The sequence below is a fragment of the Ostrea edulis genome, chromosome 5 (assembly GCF_947568905.1).
Source record: "Ostrea edulis chromosome 5, xbOstEdul1.1, whole genome shotgun sequence".
Lineage (NCBI taxonomy): Eukaryota > Metazoa > Mollusca > Bivalvia > Ostreida > Ostreidae > Ostrea > Ostrea edulis.
Genome location: NC_079168.1, coordinates 30,348,109 through 30,373,974, shown reverse-complemented (window position 1 = coordinate 30,373,974; position 25,866 = coordinate 30,348,109). Strand labels below are relative to the sequence as shown.

At 37.5% G+C, this 25,866-nt stretch overlaps 1 protein-coding gene across 1 annotated transcript; it reads left to right on the top strand.

Moving 5' to 3' along the window:
* Nucleotides 1–439: 439 nt before the first annotated feature.
* Nucleotides 440–20,636, top strand: LOC130054827 (uncharacterized). Its single transcript, XM_056165737.1, has 29 exons — nt 440–552; nt 1,443–1,493; nt 1,600–2,009; nt 2,126–2,278; nt 2,373–2,568; nt 2,660–2,915; nt 3,014–3,179; nt 3,258–3,425; nt 3,529–3,678; nt 3,778–4,353; nt 4,457–4,800; nt 4,953–5,135; nt 5,226–5,487; nt 5,589–5,736; nt 5,828–6,082; nt 6,209–6,466; nt 6,564–6,801; nt 6,953–7,175; nt 7,288–17,352; nt 17,454–17,789; nt 17,880–18,042; nt 18,125–18,309; nt 18,422–18,633; nt 18,756–18,849; nt 18,933–19,041; nt 19,143–19,354; nt 19,451–19,802; nt 19,913–20,112; nt 20,239–20,636. The coding sequence occupies exons 1-29, from the start codon at nt 501–503 to the stop codon at nt 20,527–20,529; spliced, it is 16,308 nt and encodes a 5,435-aa protein (XP_056021712.1). The 5' UTR covers nt 440–500; the 3' UTR covers nt 20,530–20,636.
* Nucleotides 20,637–25,866: the final 5,230 nt, after the last annotated feature.

Here is a 25,866-nt window from a genome sequence, read left to right as displayed (position 1 = left end):
TTGATAAATAATTAGAATTCAAAATGCATGGATAAAAATAAGATACCGGGAGTTATCTTCCAGTACAACCATCAATGATGCCGTTTATTTTAAACATGTCCATGCCAATACAGAAATCACAGATACGAATTCAAGTGAAAATGTTAAAATAAAACCAACAATTTCTTAATTTCCTAGCATAATGTTTTGTGTCTGCCTATAACAATGGATACTATTTAACACACAATATTACGAGAAATAAAATGTGATATAATTAGTCGATGACCGCTCAGAGTTAAATCTAGAGACCACATCATATGACTACTCTGCACTTTGTACCGATACTCCGATTTCTGCTGTTATAGGCGGGTTAGTACGGTGAAGTGCGTAATTAGTATCAGGACTGGTGTCCCCTCGTCATCACTCTTATCATCGTACTTTACTCTCACTGGATTAGTATAAATTCACGACTGTACAATCCAGATACTAAATCACAGAAAAGCAACCGCCAAGCTCCCACGATGGAGCGAACGTTACTTTTACTTCTAGCCTTAACGGCAGGAATCTGGGCGGGTAAGTTCTTAAATTTTATTTTCAGTATATAAATTATGATATCATTAAGAGACATAATTCGATTGAAATCAAATAGAATGTACTATCATTATTTTAAAATTAAAACATAACTATTGGGTCTATAATTGTTTTCTGTCTTTCTTTAATTAAGATGAAATACATTACATAATTACATGTACTTTTGGCTAGTGTTGAATTTTTTAAATATTTAATATTGTATTATTTAGGGTACACTAATTACTTAACAATAGCTACTCCTAATCGTGTGTGGGCACGTGTATTTAGATATATATCTCATATTGTTGAGTGTGGCGGAAAACATCAATCAATCAATCAGTCAATCAATCATAAACACATGTACTTTTGACTACTGTTGAATTATTATGATCTTATATTGAATTATTTGAATTTCATTAATTAGTTAACAATATGTAAAGTACATCAACTGACTCCCAGTCGTGTGTAGGAATGTTTATCACCATTGTGTCGTGTAATGATTAAGTTGTTCATATGGAAAGTAGTGAACATGTTTGTTGACTTTGAACCTTGCCCTGTAATGCACACTAAGGCAATAACATTTTGATAACTTGTGATGAGGTTAGTGCGTGAACAAAGACTTTTTAATAATTACACTAAACATCTACCTACTCCAACATAGTACTCTCTGTTAAAATATTTAAACACGATATATCTCGTAGTTATCTAAAATAAACTTGACTATATATCTAGCAACGTAAAGATTCTTATAACATACATGTAATTTTATTCTAACATTTTAAACCTGGAACTTGATAATGACGATCTATAAAATTCAACAATAACTACTTCAATTTTACTTTTTCTATTTTACTTTTTCATACATACCTATGCTTTTTCTTTCTAATCTACAGGACCTATAAATGATATAGCATCAGGTGATACATGCTCAACAACATGCACAGGTACGTATTGAACTTTGTGTTGTCATTATGCCTACGATTGCTGTGTAGAATTTTCTGAAAAATATTCGGGACATGACAGTTAGAGCATAAATCATTCCTTTTTCAGACTCTACAAAATTCGGATATCAACCTGGAACTACTTATGAATACGACTACGATGTGGACACAACCACTCTCATTCAGGGGGCGTCTGAAGGGAAATCGGGAATGAAAATGACCACCAAAGTTCAAGTGGAAGTTCTGTCAAAGTGTGACCTTGTTCTGAAGGTCAAGAATGTACAGCTTCACGAGCGAAACCCCGAGTCACCAGAAAATTTTGTCCTGTCAGCCATGTCCGGAGAATTCAGCAAACAGTTGGAGGAGAATTCACTGAGATTCTCTTTCCAAGATGGTCGCATTGAGTCTCTGTGTCCAACTGAGAGTGAGAAGACCTGGGTTCTCAACATCAAACGAGGTATCCTTTCCCTCATTCAAAACACAATGGAAGATCTACAGGTTGACCAGAAAGTCAAGGAGGTAAGCATCAAAGACAGTCTATTGTTTTTTTTTTTCATCTTAACTAAGTGATGAAGAGAAAGCGACACGGATATAAGCATGAAAAATCGATATGAATATCTGTACATTAATTCCAGGCTGACGTGACAGGAACATGTGATGCTGACTACACAGTGTCCGAGAATGGGTGGTACACCGTGACCATTAAGAAGCACAAGAATCTTTTAGGCTGCACAGAACGCCAAGGATTCCAAACAGCTTTGCAAGGAACACCATACAGAGTTCCATCGGTAGGATATCGGGTTCTGTTTATGGTTTAGTTGTTGTTTAGTGTCATTTCCTTCCACTGATGCAATTATCATACACTCGGTTCCTTCTCTTTAGGAAATCCAGTCCTTGCCTGTCATGAAGAGTAGTCACTCTTGCCAGCAGGAAATTAGCAAATCTGGAATCCTGAAAGGATCTTCCTGTACAGAACAGCATCTGTTTAGACCGTTTTCACGAGAATCAAGTGGCGCTATCACAGAGAGCAGACAGACACTGAAATACACGACCGAGAAAAGTGGAGTATCATCAGCAAGTAAGTTCAATATTGGTACACTACGTTGCTTGAAAAGCAGTGATGAATGTGAATATGTTCAACCTAACTGAATTCTTTTCAATTTTGACAGGATCTGTGAGCAGGAAGACTGACATGAACTTTGAGCACTACTCAGATGCTGCCAGTAGCATGAAAACTCGCAAAGACATTGAAAGACAACTGGTCAATATTTGCATCCAAACAAAGGAGGATATTCGCCCTGAGACACCTCGTCTTTTCTCCGATCTTGTGTATATCATGCGAGCAGCCGACTCTCAAACTCTGAATGACGTTTATTCAAACATACAGAGTGGTACTCTCTGCAGTGACAACAACCAGAAAGTCAGGTAACATGTAAATCTCTCTCAAAGCAACTGTCTTATTATAAAACATTACGTTACTTGTATTATATTGATATAATTAAATGTTTCAATAACTATTCCAGGAAGTTTTTCATGGATGCAGTTCCCATGGTTGGAACATCAGCCTCTGTTGTCATGCTTACCAAAATGATCAACGACAATGAGGTGACAGGAATGGAGGCCGACATGTGGTTGACGACCTTGGCCTTTATCCAAAGTCCTTCGAAGGATATGATCAGAGAAGTCTTGGTAAGAATTTGTACATGTGAAAATACATTATCTTTATTTCATATGAAAGAAATATTCTAACACTTGTCTCCATCACAGCCTCTTCTGAAGAAGAATGGTAAGGCATTGCTGGCTGTGAGCTCCTTAGTCAACACCTATTGCAAGAACGCTGCTTGTGAAAACGATTTGGACATCGCTAATGTCATTTCTGCTCTGGAGGATAAAATTGGATACGGCTGCTACGTTGATGAAAACAACAAAGACAATGTTAGTATGATTTTGAACCATTTTGAGAAATAATCCTTGATTAATATCAATATTGCATTTTCATCTTTTCATTTTTCATCTGCTTTCGTTTATTATTTTTCAGATCATCTTGACGCTTCGCGCTCTTGGGAATTCTGGTTACATTAGCTCAGCTACTGCAACACTCAACAGCTGCATCTCCCGAAAAGACAACCCAATTGAAGTACGAATTGCTGCAATCGAAGCCTTCCGTCGTGCATCTTGTGAGAATGACGTACGTACTATATTAATTAATTTAGGACATTGAATGAAAATATGTACAATCAAAACTAGTATAAATGACTTCTAATATTACGACGATTCTTCATTACAGAGAAGTCAGGTTTTAAAAGTTTTCAATGACAAAGAAGAAGACTCTGAATTAAGAATAGCCGCCTACTTGGCCCTGATGCAATGTCCATCTAAAAGCATTCTGTCTACATTTCAATACGCTCTGGAGAAAGAAGAGGTTAACCAAGTCGGTTCTTTCATCTGGTCTCATCTCACAAATCTGATGGAATCCTCCAGTCCACTGAAACAGGACATCAGATCCATCCTGGAAAACGAGTACCTGAAAAAAGAATTTGATATGGACAAGAGAAAGTTTTCTAGAAATTACGAAGGATCCTTCTTCCTCGAGAAAATCAACACAGGGGCTTCAGTTGAAAGTAATTTGATCTGGTCGTCGAAATCATTCATTCCGCGATCACTGATGGCTAACCTGACAGTAGACTTGTTCGGAAGATCTGTTAACATTCTTGAAATAGGAGGACGAGTTGAAGGTCTGGAGTTTTTCTTGGAATCCTACTTTGGACCCAATGGGTATTTTACCGAAAAGGATGTCAAGAAGGCAACCAGCCAGGTAGTTAAAGGTATTGATGCCAAGAAAATGAAGAAAATCGACAGCCAGGTATACATTTTTACATTTTACATTCATATTCTTTTTATGTGACTTTTTGGATATTTTTAACTCTCTGAAAAGATCATATACAACGTTTATTTTATACATGTAGTTCGGTATGGGAATGGATCAACTAAAAGGAGCTCTATACATGCGAATGTTTGGAAACGAATTATCCTACAACAGTTTCAACGGATTTGAGAGTCTTTTGAGTGGAGATAGTTTCAACATTCTAGAGATGTTGATCAGCATGTCTAAAAACCACGACTATTCCTTCACACAGAACATCATGTTCTTGGACACTTCCATGATTATTCCAACCAGTGCTGGATTCCCATTGAATTTGACAATTAACGGAACAGCCACAATTGACATGAAAGCCTCCGGAAAGGCTGATCTCCGAAAGCTGGGTACAAGCCCGAGTAGTCTTCTTATTAGTGGATCAATTCAACCCAGGTTAGAGCATTGCTTTTGCCTTCAAACAAATCGTCTTATCTATCTGTGACATTTAAGTAAAACTCGCATTGCAACGTAGATTTCATCCAGATAACAAAAGAATGATACACTAATACACTAAATTGAGAATATATATAATATTTTGTTTGTAGTGCTGCAGTCGAGATCTCTAGTATGATGAGTGTCGATGCTTTTGTGACAAAGAGCGGATTGAAAATGGTGTCAACTGTTCACTCCAGCACGCTGCTAAAAGGTCATTTAGAATTGCAAGATGGAAAGATTTTCAATGCCAACTTGGACATACCGAAAGACAAAATGGAAATATTTAGCCTGAAGTACGGTATTTTCTAAGATTGCTATTTATTGACTGATTACAAGTATTTACAGAGCAAAAAGGGAATTTTTTTGAAATGATCTATTTGTAGGACTGCTTTCTTTACTGTTCACCGAGATGCGGAAAAAGAACAAAAAATGATCACAAAAAATAGGCAGACTCACAAAACATGCACTGGATCCCGTCTTTCCAAAGTCACTGGACTGAAATTGTGCGGAGAAATTCAATTTCCCAATGCATCTCTTGATGCCAACGCCCCGTACTTCCCTCTGACTGGACCAGTGAATATTGATCTATCCCTGTTGAAAGCTGATTCGCACAAGTCATATAATATAGAGGCTAGGTTTACCTCGGTAAAGTATTTATGTTTTCCACACGTACAGTTATAGCATTGACAATTATTTCTCTTTTGAGGAAACGAACCCAAATTTGTATCATTATTTTCTTTCACTAGAGCAAGAAGGACGTTAACATCCGTATGGCTTTTGACACACCAGGATCACGAGTTGACAGGGCTCTTTCCGCAGAATTTCTTCTGAACAAAGCGGACTCTAAAATTCAGCTTGGTTTACAGTCACCATGGAGTAAATATGCCTTTACAGGTATGCTACAAAATATCAAGTTAATATACAATGAATTATAATCCTCGTTTGACAGACATAATTCACAATACTCTTTGAATGTTTAACATAGGTAAACTCCAGAATGAAAAAAATCTGAAACATGTTAGTGGAAAATTCGTCCACAATAAGAGGGAATACTCAGTAGTTGCAGAACTGGCAAAAAAGAGGAAGGGTAACTCTTATACTTATACACCTAATGTGGAGATATCTGCTCCCAAAATGAAACCCATCCAACTTAAAGGAGGAATCAACTACGAAGGAATGAAAGTTTTAGACGCTAATTTGGTGTTAAGCGGAGTATCCAAACAACCAATTAAGACTTCAGGTAATATTTAGTTCACACTTTGAAAAATTGTCATTTCTTAATCACGTTTCTTTACAATTATTTTCGGGGGTTTTTTCTCTCTCGGATTGATGGCCTAAACTTTCAGGATTATATATTTCGTTTCAGTAAATTATGCTAAAAAGCGCGTGGTGGTGTTAGCTAAAGCCAGTATCAGCTTTGAGAAGAAGAAAGAGTATGTGATTGAGTCCAGAGTTCAGAAATATGCTACTAAGAAAGCTGCTAAGTATAGACCATATCTATCCATCAAAACACCTGAAAAGGAACTCATAAGCTTTGGAGGTTCAGCTGAATACAGAAGCGGAAAGGCTTTAAAGGTCGATTTAACCGTTGATCGCATCGTTTCCAAACCCATGAAATTCTTCGGTAAGTTAATCATGCAGAAATAGTCAATGTTAGATGATACTTTCGCTAGCTTTTATCTGACTTCAGTATACTCACAAATGTTCATCTATCGTTCCAGTTCAACTGAGAGATGCTAGTAACAAAAAGAGTACAGGAATACGATCCAAAATCGACATCAAATCTCCCATCTTAACAACAAAGTTAACTTCCATGTTCCTGTTGAAAAATAAGAAAATAGCCATAGTACGATCAACACTTGATTACGTCATTCCCCGTGTCAAAAGAGACAAGGTCACTCTAAATGGAAAACTCAATGTTGCCAACACGAAGAGCCTTTCAGCTGCAAAAGGAAACATGTAAGATTAAAATAACTCCGGATTAGGGCAAAAATTTGTATCCATAAATACTGATATTTTACAAATCATATATATATATATATATAGGCTGTATGCAATACGCATGAGATATATTTAAATGTTTTTCAATTAAAAATGTTATTTGATTCAGGATTCTGAGCTTCAAACAGCAATCTGACTGCAACGTCAACGTCAACTTCGATATCAGCAAGAACTGGAAACACTCCGAGGCCACTGTCATTGTCCAATACGGAGCAAACAAGAAAGATAGGAAGAAGCGGATTGAGATTGCCACTGCAATGAATCATATTCTGAATAAGAAACAGAAGAAGTTCAATCTTGACGCTAACACCAAATTCATCTTCCCGTACCTTGTAAGTAAAATCCCAAGTACCAGGGTTTGCTTCCATATCATTTAATTCAATATTCAGTTCTATGTTCCTAGTTTTCTTGAGATATCAATATTGATTTTTGATATACTTGCAGGGTGTGAACTATCAAATGAAAGGAAAACATGTTCAGACTTCCAAATCCATTGATTCTTCCTTGGATGTCCTCTTTGGCAAGAAATCCTCCTACAGTGCTTCTTTGGAGCTTACAGACAAATCCAAGAAATTTAGAAGTCTGGTAGGTAAACTAGGCATTTCTATTCCAGGCAGAGATATTGTCATCAGCAATATCTTTGATCAAACCAACGCCAAGAAATGCAGCAACGTTATCACAATTCAACTGGAAAACGGAAAGAAATGCGTCATCCAAACAAAGGTACGCCAAGTTGCAGTAAAGGAATACGACATCTCTACCTCTTTCAACATTCCCTCCTACGAAATGTTGACTGTCTCAGGACAGTACAGACTCATTCCTACAAATCTACAGGCCAACTCTGAAGTTCAATATGGCAAAACAAAATATGCAGTTTCCCTGTCCTCTCTGGTCCGTCCTGGATCTAGAATCCAGTTGGCAGCTGATATCGAAAATCCCGCCCGCAAAATCATAGCGGAGTTTGACACTCGAATGAAATCTCCAGTGTACTCCAGCAAATTGGATGTTAAATGGGATGCAAATAAAGACCCTTCAAAACAACTGATGCTACAAGGCGACATTACCTTTGAAGGAATTGAGAACTTGGAAGCTACAATTTCAAAAGTAAGTCCTTTGGGATCGGGCAGTATTAATCTGAAACACCAGGGTGGAGCTAAATATACTACCCATGCCGATGCTGAATGGGATAAAAAGAAAGTTTCCGTAGACTCTATGTTTGGTAAGGAAAAGAATGGCTACAAGGCTGGTCTGAAAATTGCATCTCCATTCAAAGACTACAAATCCATTAATATCAATGCTGGTCATCAACTTGACAAAACACAATCTTCGACAAACATAGAGATTGACTGGAAACCAATGAAGCGCATGTCTTCCACCCTCTCCGTGAAACGGCCATTGCAATGGGATGATTTTGAAGCAAGTCTTGATTTAAAAACACCAGTTCCAGGATTTGAAAGATCTGGAGTCGAAATGAAGCACAAGAAGACCGGACGAATTGAAAGTATGATCAAATTGTCTTGGAACAAGGATTTCCTTCAAGCGGATATGCTTGCTGCTGACCAAACGACGTCTTCTTCCAGAGATATCACAGGAAGACTGAGTCTGAAATCAACTCTGCAACAAATAGCATCTCTCTACCTTGCTGCAAAACATGTTGACACCGGAAAGAGATTTGAAAATAGCCTTACTTTCGAGCACAACGGAAACACTTACAGCTACCTTGGAGAGGTAATGCATTTTCGAAATGGATGGAATTTACAGAGCAGTGGCAATGTCAAGCTAAGCAGTCCATCAAGACAAGTAGAATCCTCCTGGGCTCACAGAAACACATTTGAAGAGATCCAAACTATTTTCAAATTTGGATCCGATGGTAGCATCGTTGACTTCAGTGTAAATGCAAAGCAGAGTATGTCAATTCCACGTGGAACACTATCTTTCGATACAACTTTGCGTTCTCCCTTTAGCATTGCTGAAGACATTGCTCTGACGATTTCACATGAACACGGTGTTGGAATGATCGATAACCAGATCAATTACAGTAGTAAAGGAAGGAAAGTCATCTCTTTGGTGAACATCTATAAACGACACAACGGAGTTGCTACATCAAGTCACACTCTTTCATGCCATGGAGACACTAAGAGCCTGTCAATCTCCTCTCAATATGATCGATATCCTCTAACAGGTAAAGTTGAATATCTTTCTAACAAGAAATCCCTTGGTATGATAGATGGACATTTTGATTTCCTTCCAACTGGACTGATGAGCGGAAGAGTCGAACTAGTAAGTCAGATACCTGGAGTAGAAAAGTTGAAGCTTAGTATGGACCAATCCAACGAAAGAGGTGAAACTGTTACAAGATCATCCATCGTCCTACCATCTGGAGATTCCATCACGATGGAAAATCGTGGACAATGGAATAACAAGAAGAGTTTTAACACTGTTTTAACGACACCACATAGAAATCTTCGCAAAATGACCATTGGTGCCGAGTTCTCAGGCAATTCCAAATCATTCCATACCAGTGCTAATTTGATGGTCGATCCTTTAGTTGGAGCTATGTCCGTTACTTCTCAATGGAGTTCATACGGTGGAATAATAGCAAGCATCCAGGTCAAAACCCCATTTGAGCAGTATAAACAAAGCAGTGTCTCATTTACACATAATGACCAAAAGGCAAAGAAAGTTACCGAACTGAGTATTGAATATTTGCCAGGTAAAACAATTAAGGTGGAGTCTACTTTACGCCCAAATCTTCAAAATCTTGAAGGCAGCATTGCTCTCACAACACCTTTCCAAGAGCTTCCCTATTCTGCAGCATTGATTCGTCATACCGGCAATAGTGGTCAATTCCAATGTCATGGTGAGATTGAATACACCCGAGGAAAGAAAATTCAAGGAGACTTAACCTTTTCCAATGATAAGAAGTTAGAAGGAACTTTGGTACTAAGATCTCCCTTTGCAAAAGATTTTATTGCTGCATTCAACCACGAAGGGTCCATTTCCCAATTCTCTTCCCACGCTGAAATGCAGTATGGAAAGTCAAAGAAATACGAAATTACTGGAAATTATGGCAAATCAGCTGGTAGTATTTTGATTAAATCTCCACTCCATGATGATATAGCCGCTTCTTTCAAACATATGGGTACCATATCCGATTTTAGCTCACATTTGGATGCTTTATATGGCAGAGGAAAGAAATATGAATTGGATGCCAAATATAGCCAACAAACGGGTAGTATTAGCATCAAATCCCCTTTGTCAGAAGACATGAGAGCGTCATTCCAGCATAAAGGAGAAATGACAGATTTTGTATCTCAGGCTGAATTTCAGTATGGCAAATCCAAGAAGTACGAGGCCAATGCTAAGCTTTCACTCGCCAAAACATGGACAGGGTCCTTATCATTTGACTCTCCAGTCACAGATGACTTTGCAACATCTTTTTCACATGCTGGTCAAGTTAAGGACTTCAAAATCACTGCCGATGCTAAATATGGTAAACATAAAGGGTCAATTACTGCAATGTTCAAAAATGCAAAGAAGACTATCGGATCTTTGGAATTCAAATCTTCCTTTGTGGATGATATGACGGCTGCATTTTCTCACGAAGGCTCACTTAAGACTTTCGATACCAGTGCGTCACTGAAAAAAGGAAGAAAGGTTATATATGAAACATCTGTTGCATTCTCAAACGGAAAGAAATTGATTGGATCAGCTACACTAAAAACACCATTCCATAAGGATGTATCAGCCACATTCAAACACTCCGGAGATCTTTCAGGCTTTTCAACGACAGGTGCTGTAAAAGTAGACAAGAAAATGCAGTTTAAATTGAATGCGGATTTGGTAAATAAGAAGAGAACTAAAGCAAAAATTCAGATTCAAAATCCATTCACCGAGACCATCACACTTACTCTTGTCAAGAAAGGCAAACCAACGAATATGAGAGTAATTACAAACGCACTTCTAGGCAAAGGAAACAAATATACAGCCGATATTACCATGAAACGAGGATCAGCTTCTGTTGTTATTGTCAACATGGCCACCCCAATTCCCGGGTACAAGAAGATGAAGGGAATCTGGAAGTTCAGCGGAAATAAGAGGAGTTTCAAAACAAGCGTTCGTGGTTCAATTGGAAAGGAATTTATCACTGCAGATCTTAAGATGTCTATCCGACCAAATTTCAAAGCTGATATTTCCTTTGAAACACCGTTTAAGGGACTGAAAAAGGCAGGAGTCATCCTTTCTCATCAAGGGACTCTTCGTGATTTTAAATGTCACGGAGAAGTAACATTAGGAAAGAAGAAACTATATAATGGAGATATTATATTCACCATAGATCCAAAGATCGCTGTCTCAATTGCACTTCAAACTCCATTCAGGAAGTTTGAAAATACTGAACTGTCTGTGACACATGATGGGTCCTTACAAAATTTCAACAACCAAGTAAATATCATGTTCCTGAATAAAAAGAGAATTGCCTCGAGCCTGAAAATGGATTTTGAGTCTGATATTTCAGTTGAAATGTCAGTCCAAACACCGTTCAAAGATTATGAAATGCTACAAGGATCGTTTTCTCACAAAGGCACATGGAAGAAGTTCCAAATCCATGCCGAAGGGTCTGATGGGTCCAACAAGAAATTTACCGGTGACATTGACATGGACGTAATTGATCACATCAAAGGAAATATGCAGTTGACAACTCCTTTTCAATTCATGCATCGTCTGAAAGGCAGTATTTCGCATGACGGAACATTCAACAACTTCAGAAGCCATCTCCAATTTCAACACAACAACGACAAATCTGAAATGGACGTGAATTTCAGTTCTTTGGCCAACCTGGAAGGAAAAGTAATTGTCAAGTCGCCATACATCAAAACAATTGAGGGTACCTTTCTTCATAAAAGTTCTCCTATGTTTACTTCTTCAACAATCAAATACGGAGGTAAAAGTCTTTTGGATGGAAGATTCTCTCTGAAGTCCTCTCCGGTGCAGGGATTACTCATCTTAGATACAATTTACACAAAACCTCTGAAAGCCACTATAAAACACTCGGGTACAAGTAGACAATTCAAGACAGATGTACAAATGAATTATGGCAAACAGAATATTATATTTACAACAGAGTTCGACTCAACTAACGACATCTCTGGCAGAGCAGCAGTGACTACCACATTCGGAAAAATCAACAGTTTATCTGCTTCATTTTCCCATGCAGGAAGAATAAGCAACTTCAAATGCCATGCTGAGGTATCTGCTAATGGTGAAAAAGTGGAGGGTGACGTGACCTTTAACAGCCTTGGTCCAATTGAGGGAGCACTGGCCATACGCACGCCGTTTACTGATTATCGAGAGAGTGACTTTTCCTTCCGACATAATGGAGGAATATGGAATTTTAACAGTCATGCCGATTATTCACTTGAAGGCCAGAAATCCGAAGTTCAGTTGACCGTAGACACCGACAGAAAAGTAAACATTGATGGCTTCATCAAACGGCCATCTTCTGACGATATCATTTTTAAACTAAATCATGCTGGATCAGGTCAGAGATTCAAGAGCGGCACTGAATTGACTTATGGCGGGGAGAAGAAAATCCAAGGAACGCTTTCCTTTAACACCGTTTCTTCGTTATCCTTCGAAGCTTCCCTGAAATCAAAATGTCCAGTGGTGAAGAACATTCAAGTCTCCGTGTCACAAGATGGTACTTCAGAGAATTTCAATATCCAGTCTTCAGGCAGTTTCAACGGTAAGAAAGTGACAGCTAATTTCGGACTCGATCGACGCAGTGGGATGAATGGCTTCGTGACTCTGAAAACTCCATTCTCTGAAGATATCAAAGTCATGCTGAAACATAATGGAGCAGTTACAAACTTTAAAACTGTAGGAAAAATTTCGTATAGTGGAAGAAAACAAATAGAAATTGACACCTCCCTCGATGTGCTGTCGTCAGTCAGCGGACAAATGTCTTTGAAAACTCCACTCCGTCAATTAGATGATGTTCAAGTTCATTTCCGCCATGATGGAGATCTGAACAACTTTAGATGCAATGGAAAAATCAGTTTATCCGGAAAGGAAATGCTATCTGCTGATATTTCTTATGACTTCAAACCTATTTCTGTATCTTTCAACATCAAAAGCATAGCTGGAAAATTGTCTGGAGCTTTCACCCATGCACAGTCAACAAGCTCCATGCAATCCCACGCTGAACTGAATGTCAATGGAGAAAATACTCAAGCAGACATTACCTATTCTAATAATGGAATTAAAGAAGGAACTGTAAGATTATCAACTCCATTCAGTGAAACTAGTGGTGCCTCGTTCACTCACGAAAACAATGATGGCCAAATTAAAAGCAGTATAAACATGCATTCAGGAGACAAATCTATCATCAGTGCTGCTGAAATTGCTTTTGATGATGGAATGAGTGGTAAATTCATCATCACAACACCGTTTGAAGGATTTAGAGAATCTAAGGCTGACTTTACTTACTCTCTTTCTTCCTCCGGATTAAAGACGACAACTAAAGCTACCTTCCGTCAAAAGAGTATTTCTGCAGATCTTAGCTTCGACAAAACGCCACTCCAAGGTAGCATTGTGTTGAAAACTCCTTTCAATGGGTTTGAGGAAATGAAATTGGCCTTTAACCATATCAGCTCTGGATGGGGATTCAGAAATCATGCGGAAGGAACGATGAGAGGTAAAACAGTTGAAATGGATACCGCCTTCAACAACAAGAATTCCATATCTGCAAGTGCAACTATCAAAACTCCGATAGCAGGAATGAACATGTTTACCGCTTCTTTCAACCATGAAGTAAATGCTAATGGTATCTCGAGTGTTGCCAAAGTCGGAATTGAAAAGGATGAAATTTCTGTTGAGGCTACATTGAACAAAAGACCAGGTTCGACTAGTTCTGTCATAATCACAACACCATACTCTGGCTACGAAAAGCAATCAGCATCCTTTGTCCACAGTTTTGAAAAGACTGGCATCCAATCGCATTTCGAGGCTTCAGCCCGTGGCAAGAAAGTGGAAGTCGATGCAAATGTGGATTTTGAGGCTGGTAATCTATTGATAAGGACTCCATTTGAAGGATTCGAAACACAAGAAATACTCTTCACTGTAAACGGAGAGACCCTTCAAGTAAAGGGAACATTTAGAGGAAAGATTGTTCAGCTCGAGTACTCCATTTTCACCAGAAATGGAATCCAACACACGCTTTCATTAAAAACACCTTTCCCAGGATTTGAAGAACAAGCAATTTCCATAGATAACGAGAGAACCCTTCGTGGGTATCAAACACGTGCAGAAGTTACCTACCAGAGGAAGAAGATTGAACTTACAGCCAGTTTGAATATCGATACAATTGTTGACGCAGATCTGCAAATCATTACTCCATACACTGGTTTCGAAAGTCAGAGACTCTCCTTCAGAGTTGAAAGTGGTAAGGTTCATGCCATCGTGTCAGTCATGCAAGAAACGATCGAGTTTAACGGCGAGCTCTCATCTAATCAAGGATTGTTGTCTCTTAAATCGACTCTCAAAGGTTTTGAGACCCAAAGTTTAAGCTTTACATTTGATGATAAGAAAGTCCATGCACAAGGCAGCTACAGGCAAAAATCAATTGAAGTTGATGGCGAACTTTCAGCAAAGAAAGGGAGTCTCTCGATCAAAACGCCGTTTACTGATTTGGAGAATCAGAACATTAAGTTTATTAAGAAAGGACCAAAAATTCAAGTGGAAGGAACACTCATGCAAAAAACTGTAGAAATGGACATCTCATTTAGAAACAACAGAAAAATGGAGGGAAATATTGCAGTAAGAACACCTTTCTTAGGTTATCAGGAACAAGAAGTTTTGTTTTCTCATGACACTACAGGTGAGGGTTGCCAAACACACGCCGAAGTACTTTTCAACCAAGAGAAATCTGAATTTGATCTCACTGTCATTAATGGATTAAAGAAGGAGTTTAAGGTATCTCTGAAAACCCCATTCAAAGATTTCGAAGAGCAGGATTTCAGTGTCGATATTGTAAAATCTTCCGATGGTCTTCGAGGACATGCCGAAGGAAACTTTAATAGAAAGAAAATTGAAAGTGACATCAGTTTTGATCTTCAACCCCAAATGTCAGCCAATCTCGTCGTAAAGACGCCTTTCGTGGGATTTGAGAAACAAAACATGAAGTTCACCCATGAGCTGACATCACGGGACATCATTTCCCATCTGGAGGGAACATTCCGCAATCAAAAATTAGAAGCCGATCTATCTGTCTCTCTTCGAGATTCAAGCCTGAACGCCAACTTTAACATGAAGACCCCTATCAATGATTTTGAAGTTTTGAGTGCTTCAACATCAAACACATGGTCCTCCAATGGATACACTACTCATTTGGAAGTTGGAAACAATATAAAAAAGATCGAATTCGATAGCTCCTTGGATACCTCTGACGCAGTATCAGTCTCAATGTCTCTTAAGACTCCTTTCACTGGTTTCGAATCTACAGTTTTTACATTGAACAAAGATGGAGCTTTGGAAAACTTACAAGTGTCCAGCAACCTTGTCTATGGATCCTCCCAAACTGTATCAGTCTCATTGCGTAATATAGTCAGCGATTCTTCACGAGAACACTCCTTGAAACTCCAAAGTCCTTATAATGATATCTCTACCACGTACACACAGTCGTCAGATAACGGTATATTTCAATCACAAACGGACTTTTCCGTTGGAAGTCAATACAGTTTCAGTCAAACAAATACTTTACAGTACAATGATGCTTCGTTGGTTGACTTCACAGCGACAACTACATACACCATAGACGGAATATCTTCCACTACAATGACCAAACTACATCATGAAGGAACACTTGGTGACTTCAAGACCGATTTCTCCACAAGGTATGGAACTGAGGAAGCAATTGTATCAGTACAGTTCAAAAACACAGACGCTATTGAGGGCTCACTGTCAGTCAAATCACCGGTACCATACCTTCGTAATATTGATGCTAAATTTTCACATAGCGGGGACCTTGACCAGTTTAGGACAAGCGCTGATTTCCAGCATGAAAACACGGGGAAAATGGAGGGAACACTTAATTTTTTCAGGCGAAACTGGCGTCGCATCAGCTCTGTCTTGGTTATTAAAACCCCATTCAGTGGATTTGAGCAAACAAAGCTTACTGTAAAACATGGGGCAAACAGGAACAGCATCGAATCAATTGTTTCTGTTGGATACGGCAACGATCAACATATCAGAGCTGCAGGGAAGGTCTCCCTCAGTCCAATGGAAGTAGATATCCTTTTCAAATCGCCATTCGATGGTATGAAAAATCTGAAAGCAACTGTCAAAACTACCACAACTGGAAGAAAATACAACTCCGAAATGACCTTGTCTAGGGAAGACCATACCATCAATTTGCAGTCTACGATCGATCTTGAATCAACACCTATGTCATTCAATGTTGCTTTATCTACTCCGTTTTCTGGTTTGAAATCCACAAAACTGATGGTTTCTCACAACGGACGTCCCCTGGACTTCACCACTAGTGTCAATGTACAAACATCGATTGGAAATGCAAAATCTGATGCTAGATTCAGATACATGTCTATGTCAGATATCGACAGCTCATTTGAGTTCAACAGTGATATTAGTGGACTTGAAAACGTCAGGTTCAGTGTTAAAAACGATAAAAATGGCAATGAATACAGAAACCACATGAAAGCCTCATGGATGAAAGGACATACCATTGTGTCTGATGCAACCTATTCCACAAGTGAGACATGGAGAATCACCACCCACAAAGCTGGACTAACAATCAGCACCCCCTTTAGCAAATTGAGAAGTCTTAACATCCAAGGAAGCAGCGAAAAATCCAGCGACTCTGCCAAACAATCCCTCCTTGCCGAAATTAATGATGAAAAATTACTGGACACGGAATTTGCTTATGCTAAAGATTCAAAACACTCTATGTCTTTCGTGATGAGAGAGCCACAACCAATGAAATTCGATGGGGAAGCAGAGATGTCCGAGTCCGTCAAATATGCCCTTGTTTCCATTAACTTGGACACAGCATCAACAGAGAGACAAGCGAAATTTGAAACTAAATATGTCACCGATTCTTATAATCAGAGAAAAGAAGTTACAGTTAAAGTTTCCACACCATCCAAATCCGTTGAATTCAAGGGATCAGGAGAAATGTCATCTTCCCGCATGCTTTCGTCATGGGATATCCTTATTGATGATTCTCAAATTTTTGGAATCGATGCTGAACATTCACTAGTCCACAGTCGAAGCAACTATGAAAATGGAAACAACCTGAAGCTGAGATTTCCAGAGAGAAGCATTGCTTTGTCTGGATCCTATCAGACTAAATATGGCAAGAAGTCTATCGATGGGTCTGTAATGTGGGATGCAGACAGAGACACATCCAAGAAAATTGGTGCCAGTGCCAGCCTTACTCCTCAAGGAGACTCTATGAAAGCTGATGTGTCCTTTGAAATCCCAAGCATTGGCAAGGTAACTACTATTAATTGTGAAAATATCGTTTTTGAACATTTAAAGACTGAATCAAAATTGTTTTACTAACTGATAAATATTAAATGTTTCTTTTTTACAAGGATGTGAAATTAGACTCTGAAATGACCCTGAACCAAGGAAGCGTTGTTTTCGATGGGAAGACAGAATTCAAATATTCTAAAGATGAAGACAAGACCGTTGTCATCAACTCCAGAATTGAGGACATCTCAAGAGGATCCAACAAAAACTATACCTTTAGCTTCGGACTGAGGCACATCTTCAGCAGTGTTGATGTTCAGTTTAAATCACATGTTGGAATGTCAGATGAAAAGTACTCCAGCGGAATCAAGGTTGACTACCTAACATCGAAACGTATAAATAAAAACTTTGCTCTGATGGGAGAAATCGACAGCCTTCGTCGCCAAATAAATGTTGAGGTAAATAGTAGGTTAAATTAATGGACTTCCTTCCAATATCTTTGCTTCTATTTTGTTGTAATTGTTTTGCAATATTCTTTTATATTCCAGGTGACCTCACCCATTAAATCGATGATTATGTCCGGAAAGATCGAAACCAAACCATACAGACTGAGTTTGCGCAACATGTACGATAACACAAAGGAAATTGACTCTCGCATCACTTTCGATCCTGAAAACAAATTACTGGATGCACAAATTAACTATGACATAGGTAAAGTGTAATTTCATTGGATACTCTCGACAATATACTGGTTACTTTTTCTGAAAGATTAACAAAATATTTGTTTGTTCAGATAACCCAGCGAATGTGTTGCACTTCATTGCTAAGTACGTGAACGACAGTGCCATTCTTGCCGAGGTGTACCGAGATGAAAATTCTCGTAGAATTACAGATAATCTCCTAGCAATGAGATTGAATACATCAAGAATCCTGCACACTCGTATTCATTGGAGACCTTCCATGATCCAGGATCTCAAAGTAAGTAATACCTGGATTCCATTTATAAGGAAAAGTTTTTTTTTCTATTTCGCTAGACTCTTTTCTTGTGTTTGAAATCACTCTAATTTATTTCTTATCTTCATATTCAAAGGTATCTGGACTTGCAAAGATAGCTCTGACCAGCAGGCAAATGAACACCGCTTTCTCTGAAGCAGCCAAAGCCGTGGGTGACGAACTGAATTCCAAATACAATTTGATCCGTCAGGCTGCCAGTGAGGGATACCGCCCATATGGTAAATTTATGGAGGAGATCATGACTGAAATCGAAAAGAACTATCCCACTGTTGATATGATACTCATCAGGTATTTCACTACACACCATTCAAGAAATGAGAAAAGAAAACACAATCCAACTGCAACAAAATACGAAATAAAGCTTGGAAGACTTCTTTATTATTTTACATTCGGTTTGTCTTTCATTTCAGAAAGATAATTAAAAGCAACCCTGTTGAATGGCAGAATTTTCCCGGTAAAGAAGCGTACAACGTTTACGTGGAGGCCACCAAGGAAATAATTACAGTAAGACATGTTTTCCCCAAAAGTTGTATGCTATGTTTGGTGATATTATGCAGAAAGTATACTGTTTCTGTTTTGTTTTTAAGCTGATGGAATCAAGAGGCAGCAAGAATTATGCTGAACTGATGAATTTCATTGAACAACAGTTTGTTGAATTGTCTGCTGTCATTGAAAGTTCTATGAAAAAATACCAAGGTAGTTTTAAGATTTTTTATTACTAGATTAATATTGATCTAAATGAATGCTTATGTTGCACCTTTTCCCTCTATTTATTATTTCCATCTTCCTCATTGAAGCTGCGGTGTCCAAATTATCAGGAAACCACGTATCTGAGTACTTAAAATCAAAGTACGATGTATATTCAAGAACACTTAGTGAAATGGAAGTGCCAGATATGGCTAGTCAGTATACAAACGCCATCTACAATGCCAGGGACCAAATCGCTTCTAGAATGAATGGACCTGTATTAAAAACCATTAAACAGGCTGGAGATCAAAGTTATCAACTGGTTAGGACAATTTGCTTTTATCGTAAGATTTTAAAATCGCAATATTAAATCTCTGTTTCGGAATGAATATATTACATGTATCTCATACATTTGTAGGCTAAAAACGCATACAAATTTTGGGAAGTGGAGGAAAATATCAAATCTGTCATGACCAACATCTTTGATATGATCAAAAAAGACATTGAGGAGGAGTTTGCGATTCTCAAGAATTCCATTTCCAACCTTCAAAACTCTAGGATTACTGTTTTCAACCCAAAATCAGGGGAAATACAAATGGACACTTACCTGCCTGTAGCTATGCCGTCTTTGAGGGAACTTCCTAAAATATCAGTCACCAAGTATGTCAATCGATTCCACTCCTATGTCCCAAAATATTCCAACAAATGGGGATCTCTGTCGGAGTACATTCCCGATTCTGATGTTTCTAACTGGATTCCACCATTCAGAGGTACTGAAATGTCTTCGTAATACATGTATATCTTCTGGAATTAATTTGTTATTTCATTGTTGTAATTGGTATATATTCAGTTATGAATTAATATCATCGTTCTATTTCAGCTGTTGCTACTTTGAATGGCAACCGCGTCACAACCTTCGATGGTGAGGAGTACGCTTTCTCTGGAAAATGTTCATATGTTCTAGCACGAGACTACACTGATGGAAATTTCTCTGTCATCATGAATTTCCTCGGAAAAGACAAACAACAACTCATCATCATGACAGCCAATCAGAAACTACAAATCGCCCCCAATGGAAAGGTATGAATTTCTTTGAATAATTAAATTTATTTGCATGGAATTTCAATTGGGTATCATTCGTCCTTTGCCCCGACATAAAAAATTAAGATCCTTAACCAATTTCCAAAACTTTAAATTCTATTGCAGCTTCGTGTTGATGGAAAAATTATCAGCACCCCATACAGATCTGGAGAATTAAGTGTGGTTTCAGAGGAGCAGTCCTTTAACGTGTACGGCCGTGGATTCACCGTCAACTATAACATTCCAAGAGATCAACTTAAACTCGTTGTAAGTGGATGGTACCACGGAAAAGTAGGTGGACTTTTTGGAACCAACAACAATGAAGTGTATGACGACATGATGACATCATCACGGCGAACTGTAAATGATGTGGATCCGTTCGTTAACAGCTGGGAGGTTGACAGCAAATGCCGTTAAACTGAAAAACACTGTTAATACTAACTTTGATTTATCATTCAATTGTTAAATCCATGTTTTTGTTATATTGATTTCCCCAATCAATAAATAAATCATTTCAAGCAGTACATTGGTGTGTGTAATTACAGTGGCAGAGATGATATTGTAAAAAAAAAAAAAAAAAAACACGGGAAAAGAAAACCTTACAGATGTTTTGAAATTGAGTGGTTTTTTACACATTGGTACCAAAGTTTTACCTTGAGCAAGATCTTAATGTCGATACGAAAGTCAAAAACTTGGTGAAATTAAAAGTCAAGGAATATTTCTCTTGCATCTGCATAAAGTTCCGAAAAGGAATTACTTTTTATAAATGATTAGCAAATCACCATGAATTTGTTAATGGGAAAAAATCGAGTAGATCTTACTTTCATAAACAGTGTCGAAAATATTTTCTGTTCATCTGCACAAAAAGTATTTGGTTTTAACCAGGTGCTGTCTTGGCATTCCATCCGAAATCCACGGTTCCGTTTAATGTTACATGGAACTCCTGTTGCATAACAATTAAAAATTTCAATCACTGGGTTTTTGTCAACATTAAAATGGTGAGGGACATGTTGAAAGCACACTGACAGGGACTAAGCCGTTTTTGAGCCCGAACTCTGTGATACCATAAAATAGAAAGGTGCCTAACTCTGACTCAGATAAAAAAAATTACCCATTCGCTTCAAATGCCTAAGAAATCAGAAACTACGTGTGATATGTATAATGTGCCCGTCTCCTTGAATATATTAATGTTTGAACTACTTGTATGCGCAATTTCAATCCACATGTTTTTCAAATAACAGAGATACGCGTCATCATTCTCTTGATTTCACGTGTTTATTTTTACTAGGACATTTACCGGTCCAGGTCATCGGATAAATTCTCGAGTATGACAGCAGCGAAATTCTGACTAATGTGGAAGATTTCGGACCTGTCAATTAAAATTTTACATCAATTATACGCTACTTACTTCCTCATACTTAAATACTGTTCTTCTTGAGTACGTTACACGACTCATTGTTTCCCCAGCAGCATCAACTGTTGACAAGATCTGCCATTTTAATGAGATCACTAAATACCCGATATACTTAAAATCTAAATGTCCATAAAATTGATCAAAACATTATTTTTTGTAATATTGCACCTACAGAAGGAAATTTAACATTAAGTTTTGGCTTCCTTAATTTTTTATTTTTCTTTATTTCATTTCATTTAGATTATTTTTACCCATTTTCCCCTTCTTTAAAGTTTTAGGTATTTCGGGTCTTGAGTGTGTTTCTCAAAATGGCAGATAGAGTCAGGAGTTGATGTTTTGTAAAATAAGCGACCTAGATACGGCGAACATAGAGAACTTTATTAAAGTATGAGGAAGTAAGTAGCGTATATTTCATGTGAAGTTTTAATTGATGAGTCCGAAATCTTCCACAGTAGTTTGAATTTCGCTACTGTCATAGGCGAGAATCCACCCGATGACCTGGACTGGGAAATGTCCTAGTAAAAACAAACACGTGAAATCGAGAGAATGGTGGTGTATATCTCTGTTATTTCAAGAACCTGTGGCTTGAAATTTCGCATGCAAGTAGTTCAAACATCAATCTATGCAAGGAGACCGGCAAGTTATGTATATCACATCTAGTTTCTGAATTGTAGGCATTTGAAGCGAGTGGGTAGTTTTTTATGTAAGTCATCTAAAAAATTCACGGTACCAATTTTGACGCAGCAGATGCGCATTTTGACAAATAATGTTTCTTCAGTGATGCTCAAGCAAACATTCTGAAAATCCGTAATAACAATAAACATGTAAGAAATAAAAGGAAAAACAGAGTGTCAAAGATTTGAGTCGAATTCATCTAGGGACCAGAGCTATGCATGAGGGAGATAATCCTTAATTTTGAAATGAATTTCTAAATTTCATCACAACAATTAAATATGCATCCGTATTTTCAAGATAGTAACGAAATACTTAGCTACTGGGCTGTAGAGACCCTCAGGGACTAACAGTCAACCAGCAGAGGACTCGACCCAAGGATCATAATGTAAAACTTATACGTTACCAATTTTGATGCATCAGATGCGCATTTCGACAAATAATGTCTCTTCATTGATGCTCAAGCCAAAATTTTGTAAATCCGAAAGAACAGTAAACTTGTAAGAACTAAAAAGAAAGACAGAGTGCCAAACACTGGAATCAAATTCGTCTAAAAATCAGAGCTAGGGATATATATATATATATTTGTCGTTTTTTCGGGGTGTGTGTTATTTGTTTATGTTACATGTATATGTCTCTTGATAAAGACGCAGGTTGCGTCGAAAATTTGAATTTTGAATAACCAATAGTGTCGTGGCCTTTTTAGTGCTTTTATAAATTTCTGAACTGGCATTGTATCTTCTTCGATCCGACACTTCAAGAAAGTAGGGTGTTGTTGAGTTTCGTGCAAGGGTGTAAGAAACAAATAATCATGTTTTAGAACACTTTAAGGTTCATTAAAGTTAGTATTGAATCAAGTAAAGCAGATAGATGAAGTCCTGAAATTTCACCTTTACTTGTCATAAAGTAAACTTCTAATGTATAGTGCAAATAAATAACATTCAACTGCTTATTTCCACTCTTGTTCCTTTTTCCACAATGGTGCGATACCCGTTATGACCCGATCATTTCAAAAATACGTTCAGGTGCGATTTGGAGATGAAATCCAAGCTAGATTTTCGTCAAATTTTCAATTTCGTACACGTCTAATGACTTTACTGGACTGTAAAGTGCATCATTACACATCTTTAATATTCCTAACTGGCTTTACTTGGAAGTAAATTTCATCTTTAATTATTTTTAATTGACATTACTTGAAAGTAAATTTGATCATTACTGAGAAGTAAAATTGACCATTTGTCATCTTTCATTCAACTTATCAAATTAAGATTAATCAAAAATGAAAAAAAAATGAGATTTCAATGAGCTTTTGTTATTCAAAGTAAGCTAACAAAGATATGCTCCTCCACCTCATCTTTATTCGGCAAGAGAAGGGTGAAGATGTTCAGGAAATATTCACAAGATACTGGAGGAATTAGAGGGGAGTGTATCCATGAAACTGGCCACTTTTTATCATTACAAAAGTACATAGATTTCTTTCTTTCTTAGTAAAAAGATGTTTTCATTTACGCAGCATAAATTATCCCAAGTAGCAATTTCTCATAATTAAATTTTGTAACTCTGTAGGCCATTAGAATTAGAAAAAACCCTGAGTATTTTTGTTTTGTTTTGTTTTTTTCCTTGGGTTGTACATAGTAAATATTCAGCAAAATGTAGGGGCGGATCCAGGAATTGCGGTTACGGTGAACGCCACTTTATGAAACAGGGGGTATGGGGGCCGCCTTGAGGCCACAGTGGCTTCAGGGCGACTCCCTGATGGGGGCCCAGGGGCGAAATCCCCGGAAGCTCCTGTACCTTATAGATTTTATAGGGCTTGAATTATGTCTCCTATTTAAGTCATTTGTACTACATGTATTTTCTAAAATTTTTGATAAGATGAAATCAGTAAAATTACGCATATTTTAAGGGTTTTTTTGGAAAAATATTTAATTTGGCATTTATTTCTCCCGGAGTGAAAGAAATTATTGTTTCTTTTATTGTTTAGTACATTTTTCTAAACAAGCTACCAAGATTTACCTTAAATTTAAAACTTTTAGGGGGCGCGCGCTGGCTGCGCTCCCGCTTAGATCCGCCACTGCAATATCTTATGTATATCATTTGAAGTTTCAAAAAGACAAACACCAAATAATTATGCACTATATCAATATATTATTTTTAGCAAATGCATAATAAAAATACGTGAAATTTACCTATAAACACAGTCTATTTCTATGATTTTTGGTCTTTCAATCTAGGTACATATATTTACAATGACAGCCACCACTTCAGGAGAATGTAGCACAATGCCAGGCGGAATTAGTGGGGAGTAAATCCATGATACGCTCCCCTTTTCCCCAGGATAGGTTGTCCTAATTACACTGACAACGCAGGCAGGCAAAGGAACACGAGCTTTTCCCCGCTAATTATCCTCATCACTATACTGACTGTCGATATTCAATGTAGCACATTTGTCTACAAAAAGAACAAGAACTGTGATATAGCTACGTGCATATGTTAGTGAAATAAAATTGTTTATTTTTTTTAATGCATAATCTTTTTTCTTGCTGCTGTAGATTTTGTGACTATGCGTTCTAACTGAGCTACGAGTTCTTGGGATTTAATCACCTGTAAATTTAACTGATGCAATTATTTATAAATAGTTATTTAGGATGTGGGTCTTTTATGTAAAACTTATACGGTATCAATTTTGATGCACCAGATGCGCATTTCGACAAATTATGTCTCTACAATGATGCTCAACCGAAATGTTTGAAATCCGAAATAACAATGAAGTTTTAGAGTTATTATAAGGAAAAACAGAGTGCCAAAAAAGTGGAATCAAATTTTCTAAGGATAAGAGCTATGCGTGAGGGAGATAATTATGTACTCAGAAGTTTTAATGTAACTAATCAGAGCTTGCAAGAATTTTCCCCCGGGGTTCTAACTTATAGCTAAAAAAGATCCCCCTCCCGTATAATATCTATTATGAAAAGCGTTTTCTTTGAAGTATCATACTAACCTTAAGGGGACATGGACACGATTTGAGATGAACATTTTCAAATTATATTTCCATTTTTAAAGTATAGAATGCTTTAATAAGTTATTTCTAATGTTTAGGAAAATTTGAATGTCAGTTGTCGAGATAAATGGGAGATATAGAGCTCACAATTCTTTCTTATGTAAACAAGGCTCGTGCCATGTATTTGTTTACATAGGTTAAACGTATTTGTAAAAGTTTCGTTTAAAGCAGATTTTTCAAATTACAAGTTAATTCTGAACACCATTAAAAAGTTTAAAGTGTTTAACACATCTCATTTTGTTTTAAACATCATATTTTCTAGTAAGCAATCTACATGTATATGTAAACAAAAACATGACACGAGCCTTGTTCACATATCAAAGAATTGCAAGTGCTGTGTCTCACCTGTAACTCAACAACTGATATTGAAATTTCGGTTTACGATTAGAAAAACTTCAGTTAAGTATTGCAAATATTAGACATGGAAAAATAAAATTTGAAATTTGAAACTTTTTCAGCCGAAATCCTGTCCATGTCCCTTTACCTGTTGACCCTAAAATAAAAAAAATCGAACTTGAAATGGTTAAGCTAGTGTATCAAACCTTCCTCGGCATGTGAAAATTACTTAAGTGTATTGATACTGTAATACCCCCATCCTGAATGAAATTCT

Excerpts from the sequence above, each read along its gene's own strand:
- LOC130054827 (XM_056165737.1), top strand. The coding sequence starts at position 501 with ATGGAGCGAACGTTACTTTTACTTCTAGCCTTAACGGCAGGAATCTGG. Across the intron at positions 4,801-4,952 it reads AGTGGATCAATTCAACCCAG|TGCTGCAGTCGAGATCTCTA; the intron begins GTTAGAGCATTG and ends TTTTGTTTGTAG. Across the intron at positions 5,136-5,225 it reads ATGGAAATATTTAGCCTGAA|GACTGCTTTCTTTACTGTTC; the intron begins GTACGGTATTTT and ends ATCTATTTGTAG.